Source organism: Amphiprion ocellaris, chromosome 1, assembly GCF_022539595.1.
Source record: "Amphiprion ocellaris isolate individual 3 ecotype Okinawa chromosome 1, ASM2253959v1, whole genome shotgun sequence".
In the NCBI taxonomy this organism is placed as follows: Eukaryota; Metazoa; Chordata; class Actinopteri; family Pomacentridae; genus Amphiprion; species Amphiprion ocellaris.
Genome location: NC_072766.1, coordinates 17,264,090 through 17,280,547, shown reverse-complemented (window position 1 = coordinate 17,280,547; position 16,458 = coordinate 17,264,090). Strand labels below are relative to the sequence as shown.

The 16,458-nt window shown below is 40.7% G+C and overlaps 1 protein-coding gene across 1 annotated transcript in view; it reads left to right on the top strand.

The window, feature by feature from the left end:
* The window catches only part of ush2a (Usher syndrome 2A (autosomal recessive, mild)), a 209,824-nt gene that overhangs the window by 125,584 nt on the left and 67,782 nt on the right, over window positions 1-16,458 (top strand). The window contains exons 54-62 of the mRNA XM_055010958.1: window positions 1,746-2,080; window positions 3,546-3,701; window positions 4,390-4,553; window positions 4,822-5,031; window positions 8,384-8,586; window positions 8,676-8,788; window positions 9,683-9,911; window positions 11,393-11,561; window positions 11,683-11,904. Of these exons, the coding sequence (XP_054866933.1) occupies window positions 1,746-2,080; window positions 3,546-3,701; window positions 4,390-4,553; window positions 4,822-5,031; window positions 8,384-8,586; window positions 8,676-8,788; window positions 9,683-9,911; window positions 11,393-11,561; window positions 11,683-11,904 (1,801 nt within the window). The remainder of the gene's footprint in view (window positions 1-1,745; window positions 2,081-3,545; window positions 3,702-4,389; window positions 4,554-4,821; window positions 5,032-8,383; window positions 8,587-8,675; window positions 8,789-9,682; window positions 9,912-11,392; window positions 11,562-11,682; window positions 11,905-16,458) is intronic.

Sequence of the window (16,458 nt, the reverse complement as noted above, 5' to 3'; positions counted from 1 at the left end):
CTGGTAATTTATCGTGAGGGCATATCACTAAACTTTAATGAGTCGAAGCTTCTTTGTGATGGGTTGATATCGAGATTATTGTAACATTTTTAAGATAAGATAAGGCAAGATAACCCTTTATATCTACCCACGCCAGGGGAAATTTACACAGTTACAGTTTAGTTTTAACAATTAATCCCCAAAAATGTACTCACTCAAACTGCAGTATGACAAAGTAAATTTAATTTAGTGTGTGAATAATACCATGCGGAAGCAAACTTTCTCAGTGTCTTTGTGTTTTTACTGGATTTAATAGCATAGATGCACACGCGCGCACACACACACACACACACACACACACACACACACACACACACACACACACACACACACACCATGTCCTTACACACTATTCTCTCTCACTCCCAACTTTATCATACAGCTATCTCTCTAACGCATACACATAAACACATATACAAACACACACATCCACATACTGTACTGGCCCTAGCCCCAGTGCTGTTAGCCCAGGGTCTCTGTTGTCTTCACCATCTCCAGATTACATCAAGCTATTCAATCTGTAAATGACTTCCACCACAAAGCACACCCAACACGCACTTTGGGAAATGAGCTACCTAACTCAAAATGACCCTGCCCATATGTGGTTGTGTGTGTCTTGGATTGTGTTTGTGTGTGTGTGTGTGTGTGTGTGTGCACGCGTGCACATGCGCATGTGTGTCCTGTATCACCTCACAGTGTCACTTGTTAAATGAATATCAAGTTTGCACGAGAAATAATTATTCTTGACGTTCATTCATAATACTCTCATCAACACTGACCATTTAATCACCTGTATCCTTAAGTCTCAACCAGCTTTGAACTGATCAGTTTTTGTACATGACAGTTTGTATCCACGTGTGTGTGTGTGTGTGCGCGCAATATCTGAATTGTGTGCAACTGTCAGTGTGTTTATATATGAATGTCTCAACAAAATATTAATTGTATAAAGAGCTGTAATTTGACGATGTAGAGGTGTGTGTGTGTGTGTGTGTGTGTGTGTGTGTGTGTGTGTGTGTGTGTGTGTGTGTGTGTGTGTGTGTGTGTGTGTGTGTGTGTGTGTGTGTGTGTGTGTGTGTATTTCCATTTGTCTGTGTGCCAGTTACCTTCATCCTCATTCTGAAATGCTGACAGACTGAACTGTTTCCAAATCAGATGCAGTGCTCAACAGCAGCAAGCTTTTGTTTTTGCATGCAGCAATTCCATTACCTGCCGCTTTCATTATTTTAGCATGGTGTTTGTGCATGTGCGCGCGTTTGTGTGCACCCTCTTCTAAATGTGATGAAAGAAATCTTCTGCTCAAGTCAAAGTCAGGTTATCTTTCCCCACAAGACAGTTCAGTGCACACACACACACACGCACGCACGCGCACACACACACAGTGACCATCTGAGTGTTGTTCTTACACATCCTCAGGTGCTACTTAAACCTGACTACACATGCATTCATACTGTAATGTACATATGTCTTTGTGTGGGCACACACTGCAGCTCTGCATGCACACATGAACACACATGCACTTTTCCATGACTTCCTGGAGTTCATCCATCTAAAAGCTTTTTTCCATCCTCATGCCGAGAACATTTAAAATGCCCAGTCAGGACACTTATAAAGGTTTAACTTAACTAGTTTTTGTCTCACTCAGGGTTATCTGAATACTGTATTCTAAATGAAGAACCCAAAAATTACATCTAAAACTTTTGTTTTAGGTCACATGGTCACCTCCTCTCATTCCCAATGGAGAAATTCATGGCTATGAGCTCCGTCTCCCAGAACCTCGTATCTCTCATGATGCTGATGATGCATCTGAGCTCAGCGTCACCATAATGGACCTCATTCCGTACACGAATTACAACATCACTGTGTTGGCATGTTCAGAGGGTGGAGGACATGTTGGAGGATGCACAGAAAGCCTGCCAACTCCAGCTACGACATTACCCACAATTCCTGAAGGCCTTGCACCTCTGTCAGTGGTAGCGGTCAGCGAGTCTTTCCTGGCCATTTCCTGGCAACCACCAAGCAGACCCAATGGACCGAACATCAGGTAACATGGATGTTACAGAAAAAAACGCATCAACAAGTGTTTCTTTATTATAAAGTATAGCAAAATTACAGTGTATGTGTTTTGGATCTCTGGGCTTAGAGGGCAATTCACATTGGTGCTTACTGTAAGTTAAAAGTATGTAGGCAAGACAATGATATGAAAAGATGTACCATCACAACCAAATCTTTTTATTTTTACCTTTTGTAACATTGACATCAACAAGCTTGTGACCAATAGCATCACTGATACAAGAGAATCTCAAAACCTTGAAATGACAACAGATTTGAAAGACACATTCAGTTTGTAATACAGGCACAGTCATTGTTTGGATTAAGAAACTGCACTTTATTATAATCACATTGTTTTCCCAATAATCAGTTTAACACACTCCTTTTGAGTTTCAATATTTTTAATGACATTTTTCTTAAAAGGCCATACTTTCTAACCCCCTGCATAAGAATCTCACTTGTGTTGGTTGCACATGATTTTAACAGCATGTCTCCTATGGATCAGGCATGCATAACTCACTTCAAAATGCACAGAAACCTGCACAGTCTGTGTGTGTATTTAAATGCGCTAGATAGGAGTGCTAATTTTGTTGTATGCTGACCAATAAAATGGCAATAAAGGCTTTAAAAAAAAAAAATACTAATTAAGATGAGCTGATATGTGAATTTCAATCTATGTAACCATTATAACTTTACCTAATCTGAATCAAGTCTTTGCTTTTTTTCATTACCTATAGTGCCAAGTTAGAAACTAGACACACATTACGGAAATCTGCATGTTGATATTGAGCAGTACATTCATGAGATGTTCAACTGCTGCTGAAAAACTTAAGCAAACAAGAAGAAACATACTAACAAGCTGCTAACATGAGTGCCCTGGTAATGAGCTAAATGTTGTGCATTTTTTAATCAGTGCTTTCTCAGTCCTAATGCACATTCTGGTCCATTTTGTTCCATCCTGTTCTACTGTGTTGGTGATTAGGCCTAAAATAAAGGTCCATTTTCCTAGCAGGCGATTAAAATGCATGAGCCTGTCTTTCTGTTCTGCTCTGCTCAGCTCTGTGTGTTTGTCTAAGTGGGTTGGTTAAAAGGCGGCATTAAGCCCTTCTCTTCTGATTACAGCAGAAATTAGCATCACTGTGGGGAGAGGAAAACACAAACCCCGCAGAAAAAAACAACGGATGGAGGGGCATAGGGAGGGGGGGAATGAGATACAGTGAAAGCAGAAGAATAGAGATGATGAAAAACAGCGGAAGAGGAGGAAATGAGTGATAAGGATAAGAGTCAATTGAAAACTGTGGTTAAGTGTGCGTGTCTACATGCATGTATGTGGGTAACGTGGGTACGCTATGTGTCTCTGTGCTCAGATTGGCGAATTTACGTACTAGTGTTGTGCGTTACTGGATTCCTAAATATCCAGCAATGTGTGTTTCCTTTTATTCAAATTTCCCCTTCAGATACAAGTTGCTCAGACGTAAAACCCACCAGCCCCTGGCCATCACCACGGTCCCCACATTAACAGCCACGTCCCCACCCCCCTCTGAAGATCTCCATCGCTGGCTCCATGTTTACTCCGGCACCAAATTGTTCTACCAAGATAAAGGCCTAAGCAGGTGAGATTACTGAAATGAGCTCTAGAGCAAACGGCAGTGCCGCAGCAAACCGTGTGTGCAGAGCTGATCGGCGAGCTGCCGCTGATGCCGATCTTTTAATACCGCTCAAAGATACATTAAGCAAATATCCCAAAGAATTAAATTGTTTTTCACACAGCGTCCCCTAATCTCAGTTTGGCACTTGGTGGAAGCACTTTTTTTTCTCTATGCTTGCTAAACAGCTCTGGGTTTGTGTCTCTACTGTGCTTTATTCAAGGAGTAAACTGACAAACTTTTCAATGTGTCAGCACTTTTCACTTTGCAGGATTATTTTTATCCATCAACAAGAAGATATTTTTGACAAAGTAATTGTTTGTTTAACAGAACTTACTTTTAGCAGAAGCAATAGTTACTTTAGGCATACTAATTGATAAAGACAGTGAAGACTGAAACACTGTGATTCAGATTCAGTGTCTCCCGTTATTTCTGAGTTCCACCAATGGAGGATTGACGTACAGCTAAAATCAGTACTTGCACTGGGAAGTTTTCTGTAGGAACATTTGTTTTGGTCCTTTCTCAAGTTCTTTCTCAATGCCAGATAAGACAAACTGAAACTTCTTTTCCAGAATCTTGAAGATGTTTGCTAGAAGCATTAGTAATATCTTTTAACACAGAGGAAAAATGAAACAGTGATACTGTCTATCAACAGATTCACCCAGTACCAGTACCAGTTAGTGGTTCATAATGACGCTGGCCACTCTTTGGGTGAGACTGTTACTGCGGTGACCATGGCTGGGGTGCCCCTTCACCCTCCGTCTCTGTCTGCCCACGCTATCAACCACACTGCTATACAAGTCAACTGGACACAGCCATGTAAGATTCCCCTCTCTTAAACACACACACACACACACTGTCCAACAAAGGTCTTTTTTCATAAAAGCTTGAAACTCTGTTATGTGCAAGGTCAGAATAATAAACTCACACACAAAATGCACAAACAGGCAAATACTTTCATGGCATGATGTATGAACATTGTGTTGTCACTTGACGACTATTACAAAGTGAAAGCAGAGATTCAAAATGGTGTTTTTATCTTGACTGCTGCCTCACTCGTCTCCCTTTCTCTTCATGTCTTTCTCAGCTTTGCAAGACCTGCAGGGAGAAGTGGAATCTTACTTTCTCACAGTAGAGTCTCCTCTGCCAAGAGTGATTTTGGCTTTAGGACCTGAGATCAAGTCCACAGTGATAAGTGACCTTTGGCCCAGCACCACATATATGATGTCACTACAGGTGTCCAACGGAGCCCATAATACCACTAAAACAATAGTTAATGTCACCACTGCAGATGGAGGTACGTGTATTTGATTGCAATTTTTTGCAGACTCTTATATGCGTCATCGGTGCACCTCTGTGAGGGTGTGATTGTGTGCATATGAACTATACATAACCCACATATGCCATGTACAGTACATCAGTTCAGTGCGTCCAAGAGAGGTCTCTGGGTAAACATACATTTCTCTGCAACTGTGTGTTTCACAGGAGATGTTAAACACATCATGTAGTGAGGCATGAAATCAATACAAAGTGTGTGTGAGGCAGATTTAAGGTGTTGTAAAATGCTTGTTGGCACCATGCGCAGACTAACTGCACACACACTGTCTATACACACAAGCATGAGTATTCTACCTGTCAAGCATGACAGCAAATGTGGCTGTTTCACTGTCCATTGCAAGTCAAAACTACTATAGTTTACAATACAGTTACAATGCAATTACTCTGACTTTCCAAAAAGTGAGATTTGATTTTCCTTAACTTACTAGACATTCAATGCTAAAATGAAATCTTATATTTTATCATAAATACAAAGTGATATCTTTCCCTTATGTTCAAATGCAATGCAATGACACAATTACAATAGACCTGTTTAATACAAGCAGACATTAGCTGTCTGCATAATCTCTTAATATTTATAAAATGAACAAACGAGACTTCCTTTCAGGCTGTAAAAACTGGAGAGAGAGTGAGAGAGTGTATTAAATGGATATTGAGTCTATCAGTTCTTGGATCGACTGGTATTTCCCTTTTCAATCAGGGTCAGCTTTTACCATCTTTAGCTGCACAAGCTTTCCAACTGTCATCACTGCTTTTCTTTCTGTATCCTCTTCAACTCTCAGCCCAGTCTCTTAACATTAAGGAGTTATTCAAATCACTCTATGTAATCATATGTCAGAGACCACTTACTCTCTGTTGTTTTATTTCTGTCTTCAGTTCCCTCAATTCCTCTCTCCTGCCATCTCTCTGTTTTTTTTCTCTGCTCACAGTTCTCTTTCTGTCTCAGTATAATCATATGTCAGAGGCCTCTTTCTTTCTCTCTAATCTGAGCAGTATAATAAAAAGTGCATTAAAAACATTAGAAAATCATTAGGTGCTAAAGGCAAAGCATGGCTCGTTTAACTTAGAGGGCTCTGGAGGTAATTTCATTATTTTACAGCTATAAGAGTGCACACACATACACACACACATGCACACACCAAGGAGGCCTAATCTATTTTAACTAATGCAGCTCAACCCTACCAACCATCCTAACATGGCCTGCAATCTATAGGGCAATGCAAACATCAGGACTAATTGGCAAGAAAAATGTGTGCGCGCATCTGTGTGTGCATGAGTGAAAGAGGCTCAGTGTTCAGTATTGCGTTGATAATGCCATCTTGCAGTAAATGAAATGTAGAGCGGTAGGTTGGGTTTAGGTAAGTGCATTGGAAGCAAATGAATTGGGTTAACTTCTCGTACCTGAGTGCATTTTCACTTAGAATAATAGATGGAGTCTGTATGATTACCCTTCTCGCACACACCACAAAACACAGCTAAATTAACAATTTTCTCTTTGATTTTTGTTCTCTCCCTCTGTGTCTACTTCTTTCACAAATTATCACATACTTGTTTTTCGTTTCCTTGACTCTCTTTGTAATTCACGCCTTCCTTTTGTCTTGCTGTCTGTAACTCATTTGCAGGTTACCATGTTACATTCATCACCGTAGCAGTTTTGGTTTAGTGTCAGTGTCCTCTGTCGATGTGCTGGAAGAGAATTCTTTAGAAGAGTGAACTATGGGAATTACAGGAACTAAGGGAATTAGATGGAAGGGACGGTGAAAGAGAGGGAGAAAATATAGTAACACAACACAGAAAGAGACAATCTCAAAGAAAGATTCACTGTTACCATTGAGAAAAAGAGTGGCAGTGAGCTGATCGTACAGAATATATTATTATCAGTGAAAATACACTCCGGTAAGAGGCGTTGTTACGTGTGGCTGGCTGCTGCCTCTGTCCTTGCTCTCTCTGATCTCCCTCCTCCCTTTACCTGTGCAACTGCAGCACACCTGAGTGTTGTTAGCACTTAGGGAGGAGGAGGGTATTTAGGGAGGCTGGACAGAGCGGCAGACAGAGCAGAGATTCGAGCACCACAAAGCCACACGTCCTCCCCGGACAAACGCGTGAGGGGTTTTGTTTGTGTTTGTAAACTTTTCTTTTGTGATTAGCATTGAGTTCTTTCTTTTCAGGTACTTGGTTCATTCCCTCCCCATGCATGTGTAGATTGCTGGGTTTTGTTGTTTTAGTTTGGCTGTAGTTGCTGGTGGTCCTATTTTCGCTGTTTTTCTTTTGTAGCCGTTAGTTGAGGTTAGGCAGTTTAGTACAGGGTGGTGACTGGTCCGAGAGCCCACTGCGGGGTTAGCCGTGTTCACTGCCCCTCTTTTGTTTCTTTTGGCCAGCAGCTACAGCCCTTTTATTTTCACCATTATTCTTACCTTGGTTAGTTGAGTTATTTGTAAATAAAGTTGGGTCTTTCCCCTTTCTCACCTTACCCGCCGTGTCTGTCTAGTTCACATGTTGCCGGTCTCTTTGTTTGTTTGAGCCTTGTTAATTTTAAAGAGGCCATAACAGACGTTAAGCCAATTCATTTGCAGCCAATGCACTTACCTAAACCTAGCCTACTGCTTTACATTTCATTTACTGCTGGATAGCATTATCTAAGCAATATGGCGCACACAGACACACAGGTGGTCTCCCTCCATTACTAATATACAGTCACAGTCGTCCTGTCTTACATGAACACACACAAACTAACTTTCTCTGTCCTGCTGTATATGTAACCTCACTGTCTAGCTCACTCTTTTTCTATCTCACACACAACTCTTCAGTGAGGCCTGATTGAAATTATTGTTTGATTTCTAAAAAGTTTGTCATTATGTGTCTTTCAGTACTAAATTAGCTTTCATGGTTGTATGAAAATTAATAATTCTAATATTTGAAAATACTTCAAAAAATATATATGTATGCACAAATTGAGAATGGCAAATATCTCTTTAAAGTGTCATTAATTCATACTGGGGCACACATAGTTTTAACATAACTGTTTTACAAGCCTGGTCTGATGATCGCTAAGGCACAGCTGTTTTAGGACATTTTAAACTTTTAGTGGTTTAATTTTTGTGTAAAACATTTACAAGCACCGTAGAAGCAGTCATCAAATGAATGTGGTATAAAAAATGTGCTTTGGGAAATCGTAACACCAGTGCCCTCTTGCAGATTTATTCTTTCACAGATGATATGAAAGATGTGTGTTTCAAGATGACCATGTTTCAAAAGTTGTTCTTCAAAAATCAGACAAATTTTGACTCTGTTTTCTTGTGCACTACGCTCAGCACCAGAGGGGATGTCGGCCCCAGAGCTGGTTCCAGTAAACAGCAGCACAGCACGTGTTCTCTGGGTCCCTCCTTTTCGACCCAATGGAGCCGTTACTGGTTACAGCATCTATGTTAATGACCGTTTCCATGGCAATGTAGACAACAGCTCAGGGTCATACCTGCTGGGAGACCTACTGCCGTTTACTGTCTATGACGTACAGGTAGACACAAAAGCAGACATGCAAACATAGACATGCAGATATGTTATGGACACAGTGATATTATGTTTTTGTTTGGATGTATTTTTCAGGTGGAGGTGTGCACAGTGTATGCATGTGTTCGGAGTAATGTTACCAAAACAACTACTGTGGAGGACCTTCCTGCTAACTTCGCCACGCCGCATGTGCAAGTAATTAGTCCCAGGTAATATAGAAGTAGGGTACAATTATTGCAGTAAAAAACTATTGACTACGTACAGCAGCTTTAGTGTTTAGTGCAATGAAGTCATCAGGTTGAGATACCCTCAGTTCCTTGCACTGACCTCGCAGAGGCCCTAAGCAAAATTCTACTAAGGGATCCTCCTGCCTTACCTGTGAGCATTTCAGCCATTTCCCATTGCTGCACTGACTCCTCAGTGCTCCCATTACAGTCCTTCGTCCTTCACAACCATTTGGTACATCTGCCTATCTAAAAACAAGCTGACATATTTCAAACAACATATGTAAATAAACAGTATTTATTGTGTAAAATACTTTATATAGAATGTTCAGCATATAAACATTAACATGAATAAGTACTTGTAGAAAAGACTATAAAACAACACAAAGTTTTGCAGATGGATAGAAACTACAACTTGAATCATTGGCAAATGCATACAACCAGAAGGCAATCACTTTACTATTTAAAGTCAATTAATGACATTTAACATTCTGGGCTTCTCATATATGACCCAAATCACAATGCTGCAAATTTACAGTTGCAGAATGAGCGGATTTATGGCTTGTTTTCTGTCTAGGAGACTGTGGAAGTTGTAACTCTGTGTGTTACTCCGCAGGTCTTTCCCTTTCCAAAGATGTCAGAGATAGAGAAGATGAAAATCAATACTGTGAAGTGTATAGAGATACACACACCCTCACACTGTAACTCAACTTTGTCAGGCATTAACCATGCATGAATGCATGTGTGTGCTTGAAAGTTTGTGTGCGACTGTGTGAGTACAATTGTGTGAAAGGACTGTGAAGGAGAACATACCCCTACCTATCACTTTCACTTTGTTCTTGTCTTGCCCCCACCCCCTCCCCTTTCTCTCTCTGACAGGGTGGTGAGATTAGATTGGTCCCATCCAGGCAAGCCCAGTGGGATCATGCTGGGCTATGAGGTTTTAAGACGGACCCTCAGATCATGTGCTGATGGGTCAACAGGGGGCACATCATCCTTGGGGGAAGAGTCAGACAATGCAGGTGGTTTAAGGTTTAGATGTTTCTACATGCAGTGTCCTGTGAGTCATGGTGTTTGTGGGACATCCTGCTTCAATCCTGACAAACAGGTGATTATGTTTTAGTCAATTTCTCCTTGTATATGTTCTGTATTTTTCTTTCTTTTAAGCGTCAACACTGTAATTTGGATTGTTCTAGAGGAGGGCTGTGTTTTTCTGTTTTTGTTAAGTTAAGGATTACACAGCTTCCTTAAGGTAACTGTGCAAAGGATGTATTATTGAAACAGATTTGAAGTAAATTACAAAAGTATTTACATAATAAGCTTTTTTCTGCTCTGCTTGACTGTGTTCAGTTTTTTTATTTTCCTTCTGTGGTAATCCTCTCTTCTCTGCCTTTTTCACCTGAATGTGGGAATCTCTTTCACCCAGAACGTGCCATCAGTAAACATTTTAAACCATCACTGTACAACAACAACGTGCAAAACAAGATACATGTACAAGGTCTCTGCTTCAGCGGATGATCTGAAGGAGAGAATACACTGTGTCTGTGCATAATGGCTCAGGATATTAGTCTTCTCCTAACCTCAGACATACAAACACACACACCAACAAAAAAAGAAAACATGGAAACCCACAAACAATGCACACATTTCCTCTTCTGAGCACATGTTTTATATGGGATGCATGATCAGCCTCTCAGTGATTAATTTCTCTAAACAGATTAACTTGTCATCAGCATTCACTTCCATCCTTGTGTCATTGAATGCCAGCCAAGTTGGCACAGTGAATGGCTGTTATACATATATTCCCACAGTATCCAGTGGCACAGACAATAACAACATTTAAGCTCACATATACAAATACACACACATGCATGCCCGTTTGCAAGTGGACAAGCTTAAATGGAACTCGTGCAAAGCCACACTCATGTACTTGGAAAAAAGAAACTTTATATCACAAATACACAAACCCAGGAATAATAGACAAAGAGAGATACTTTACTGTTCACACAGCAACATAAAGGAAGTTGTTACAGTGTACATAGGGTTTTCTTTAGAACTGCATTTGTAATGTCCTGGATGAACATTATGCTCGTCTAAATTTAATCTTTTATTGTGATGCTCATCAGAGTCCCAGAAAGCAGAATTTCAGTGTCTTCCCCTTGTAATTAAGCATACTGAGGGCATATAGGTTGCTTAAATGAATGTTGACAAACGCACAATAGGGACAGTTAAAAATTAAGAATTCTGGACTTTGTTGGTTAGTTTAATTTCATCAAAATAAAGAAACTTTTGCACCTATTACAGAATTCAGGATAATACAGAAAGCGTTTGTGAGTAATGATGTCCAATGATGTCCACTGTACCTGGTTTGTCACTTTAGAAGTCATAACGTTACACATTATTCAAGATGAAAGAGACAAAGATAACTGTTTTGATGCTGTGGCTTATTTAGAGATGGCCTCTTCTTTGTCTCATAGTGCCATAACAAGTATTCCCATACGTTCAACACACACATAAAACTGTAAGTGCATGTTTGCATGGATTTTGTTGACACGCTTTAACATGTGGGTGCAATTGTGTGTCAACCAGGTTTGCTGCAGTGGGCTACTGTACACAAAGAAACCACATCATCACTGCTGTGATGACAGTTACTTGAGTTTGAATAATTCTTCCCACCCAGTGTGCTGCAATGGAAAGCTAGTCTCAGCTCTCCCTAACCACCAGTGCTGTGGAGATTACTATGTTCATGTAAAAAACAGTGAGTTTCAAATTATTTTCTATATTTGTACTAACGTGATTTTCTGTGTGTTCATTTTGACTTGAGTCGACTCTTCTCCATGTTGTTGAAGTGTTTCCTTCATCTGTCCTTGTCTTTGTAGATGAATACTGCTGTCCTGACCACTTGCAGGGCCGGGTCTCGGTGGGGCTGGGTGACAGCTGCTGTGGGGGGGTTCCTTACTCCGTGACAGGCGGCCAGCTCTGCTGTAGTGGGAGCCTCCATGATGGCTATGGGGTCCAATGCTGTGGAGGCCGGATTGTAGATGATACACTGGTGTGTTGCGGTGATGCTGAGAGGGGGGAAGTGCATAAATATACTCCAGGTGAGTGAAGAAACACAGAGGTAGAAACATCAACTATTGTTTGAATATTTTTTTTTCAGTAAAAGTGGGAAAATTCAACGATGCAAAAGTGAATTACGTTTTTTACCCAACATTGAAAGCCCACATGAAAAAAATGTGGTGGGCTGCTGAGCCATCTGAATATAAAAGTTTTTTTTGTTTTCAGAGAAAATCCTTTATTTTAAAGTCCAATCAACATGAGGTAGAACAGTAGTTACTCTGGTGCAAAAAGGATTTTGTCAAAGTTAAGTCCCAGGTGATGTCTTAATGGTTATGGGCAAAAGGAGGGTGAGGAAAAAGATAGAAAAAGACAGGAGAACAGAGCAAAAGAAAAGGGTTGAGAGGTAGACACATGGTGCAGGAACGTGGGGTCGTTTCCCTTTATTCCTCCCCTGCAGTGTCCCAAAGCACCCGGATACCATGGCACAGATGGGACTGTGCATGTGTGTCTATGTGTGGGTGTCGGTGTATGTGTGTGTCATTAGACATCTTTGTCATGGCAGATGATGATGAAACACACTCAGGATGGCACCGTTGAGGGCACTGCCAAGCACACAGCAGGAGAAATACACACTCATTCTCTCTCACGCACACACTTTCACACATATAGACGTATTACAGGCACCCACACACACACACACACACACACACACACACACACACACACACAGAGTCAACAGGGTGCCCTCGGCAGGGTTCGCTTAGTGTTGAGTGCCAGAGACAGACACGTGGACTCTATTCATCACACATAAACAATGGCCCCATATGGGCAGGTCTATAGTACTTCATTAGCCTATCCACAAACACACCGACACACACACAAGATCTCTGTACTTACAAAGAAATACATGTACGCTGACAAAAAAAGTTACTAGTTTTTCTGCAAGTCAGCAGAAAAAATGTTGATTTCAAACATTTTTTGTCTGTTATCATTTGTCACTCTATTTTCTAGCATTTTTCCCCAACATTAGGTCTTTGCATGCATTTTCAATAGCACTTTCTATTGGAGAGTTTTCCTATTTTCACTCTCATGAGTAATGCTTGATATGTTTTTAGCAAACTATTCCACTCCTGCCACATCATGTTGTCTCATCCTTCTTTTCTTCTCCTCTACCATATCCTCTGTTCTCTCTTCCAACTGAGCCAGCTATATGGTCATCCTTCATTTGAGGAGGCCTCCCAAGGAGTGCATATGCTCCACCTCCTCCTCCTCCTCTCCATCTTCCTCTTTTATTTATTTCCCATCTCCTCTTCTCCTTTGTCGCCTTCTTTTGTCGTCTTCTTTTTGTCAACTTGTTTCCCCCACCTCCTCTCGGCCTTCTTCATCTAGCCTCTTGCTCTCCTTTTCCTCTGTTACCACGCTTGCTTCCTCCGCTTCCTGCTCTTCCCCCCCACTCCCTTTATGTGCCCCCTTCCTATCCACTCATCAGTCATTAGCGTTAGCTTCCCCATTGAGAACATATGGTATGATGGATCGTAGAGCTAGCGGCGCTAGCAAGGCTAAGGGCCATTTGCCGGGTGCATTGCGCTGTCGGGGAGCCCTGGGGCCGGCTATGCAACCTCGACCCCACACGTCTGTTTCAAGACAGTCACACACACAACATGCACACGGCAACACCTATTATAGGATAGGCTACTTAACCTTGGCACTACTCACTCTCAGTGCTCCCTCTCACTGTGTCCAGGAGTTTGTGTTTTTAATGATGTAGTGAGAGACATATTTTTTGAAGAAGAAAGAAAAATAAAAAGAACTTGAAAAAGAGAAAAAATGCAAGTAAGAAAAGACTACAAAGTACATGTAATTTTTTTAAAAATTAGTATAGACTGATATTAGTTTCATTGTAAGGAATAAATCTAAGGTTATAAAAGGCTATAAACAAATGTAATAAGGCTACACATTAAATGTAACTTTTGCAAGAAACAATGCAAAATACAACAGAAATGATGCTGGAAGAAAGATAAGTGGAAGGGAAAAAATTATAGAAAGAAACAGCAACAAAAAACATTTTTTTATTAAATATACATCAGTTAAATGAAACACTGAAAAAAAGGAGTGAAAGATGGTTAAAATGAGTAAGAAAGAAAGAAGAAAAGAACAGAAGAGTGGTGAAGAGCTAGATGGAGCAGATTAAAGGAGGAGTGAAGGGTATCCCATTGTGCCCAGCTGATAGACTAGGTTAGGCTGATGTGATTATGGGGTCCCTGAAGTGCGATCTATCACACATTACCGTCCACACTGTCAACAACCATACACACACACTGCAGGGGAACCGCAATGCCAGGAGACAACCGTCTGGCAACAGATACTCGTACCGGCTTGCGTGCACATGTGCTCACGTGGATAAACACACAAGCGTTCACACACAAACAAAGCAACCATCTTACACATACGCGCACTTTTGCACGCGAACGTGCATGTGTAGACGCACAGAGTTACATGTTCATGCACACTCTTCCAAAAATATGCAACACATGCACCCACACATACATACAAGTGCGCTCGAGACTGGACTATTGGATTCGAAATGGGAAAGCACCCAGGGTAAATCAGGTGAAATAGAATCAGGGTCAGAAACGTCACCTCATCCAACCTGTCCCAGATACACACAAGAAACACACACCAAGCTCAGTCTGTGGACAGTGTTCTTCTAAAATGTGCCTTTGGGTTTAATCTGTTACCCTTCTCTTTCTGTATAGTGGAAGTTGATTTTATTCCAGGCTGCCCACAAGTATATGTACCCACTTGCTCTGTAATCAATGAGACCAAAATTTTTCTCGTATTCTGCATGGCAAAATTTTATGAATACTGTTAAGTTAATTTTGACTGGGCTGCTATTTTTCAGTATTTCAGCGACTTTAGTTTAAAGCTGCTATGAGTAGGATTTCTGCTTTCCAACATGAACAGATGGAAACACTGTAGCCGAAGACACCTCTTCTGTACCAGCAGAAATTGTTCTAGGTGACAAGATTTTCATAACCCTAAATAAACCCTTTTATAAATCTAAATTATAGATTTCTTTTCATTACCACCTAGGTATTTGGCAAACATTTTGATTTTAACTGCAAATTTGAGATCCAAAGTCCCTTTTTACAGCCTGTCTACTAGTGATGCACAATTTGACCTATAAAGTGCAGAAACTGTGGAACCTGCAGGTTGAACCCAAGTCAGACAGGTACAGATCAGCTTAATGGAAAATATGGTTTGAGGCAAGTTGGTTCAAGAAGTGACAAAGTAGTGGTCTGGCTATGTTATAAATTGCCTTGCATAGCCCAGCAATTTTCTGTCACTGACACAACACTGTGTAGAGTGGTCTGGCTGCACCTCATTATCATTCTCCTACAGGAGAAAAAATTATCTGATCTGTTCTTTAAACAAATCATCTTTGGTGATGCTAAGAAATGGTGACCCCTCAAAATGGAGGCAGGGGAATTGCTAGAAGATTTAGTTGCTTTGAGGCGAGCACTGTGAGTAAAAATCACTGAAAAGCTTCCTTATTGCACATTCAAACCTTCGTCAAAACTTGAAGTTTCCAGTGCAGTAAATTACTGCTCAGAGGTTGATTTTTTTTTTTTCCTATAATAAAGGGGATTTTGAAAACAGTAACATGAAGATGGTGGAAGGGAGGAGATAGCTGCCTGCAACATGGACGATGGCAAGCTTATACCCACTGTCTATGTCCAGTGAGTCAAATAAAGTTTTAAATAACTTAAAAAAAAAACTTTGTGTCCAAAAGGCTAGGCTGTTATTACTAATCCCATTTCCACCTTCTCTTAACATCTCTCTGTCTCTCCTACAGTAATAAAATGGGACAGTTTGCTGCATGGAATTCCAAGCTGTATTTACAGCTATAGAAATGACAGTTGCAGTACTGAGGAAAGGAAGATATTGGGATAAACTGGAATAGTAGAATTAGAAATGACACAGTTATGGTAAAGGTGGTTGCAGGTGTCATCACGTTCACGGTGGTTGAATAACCCATGGTTTTGTTGGTTGGCTCTTATAACAGGTTGTGAGGCTGTCGTAAAAACACAGACCCATGCATCGGTGCTATTTACATAGATTGTGTCTTGGGCTGTGAGCCTTTTCAAAAATACTTCTGATTGCACAGTGTTACTATGACTGATATTGGGTTAAATCTGAATAACCAACATGCGACTTTTTGTCAAACTTACCTGGTCAAATAGTACCTTCAGTATATGCCATCAGTAGCAACCAGCCTAGCTGCTGCTCTGGCCAGTTTTGTCTTTGGTGTATTATCGTGATGGGCTGTAATCCTTTCCTCAGTATCCCCAGTTGTTACACAATAACACAAAGTCTCTGTGCTAAATCATTCCCTTCCAAATCTCCTGGTTTGTTTAAACAGCTTTCATTTCACTTTCAAGTAGATTAAATACTGTTTATTTTTGGACAAGAGAGCCTCCTTTTTCTTGCAGCATTTCCTCCTGTGCTGCAGGTTCAAGACCAACTTTTAAGCTCTTCATTTGCTCCTCTTTTCTTCTCTGTCTGAGTTTGTATGTAAGATGTTTAGCTAAGAC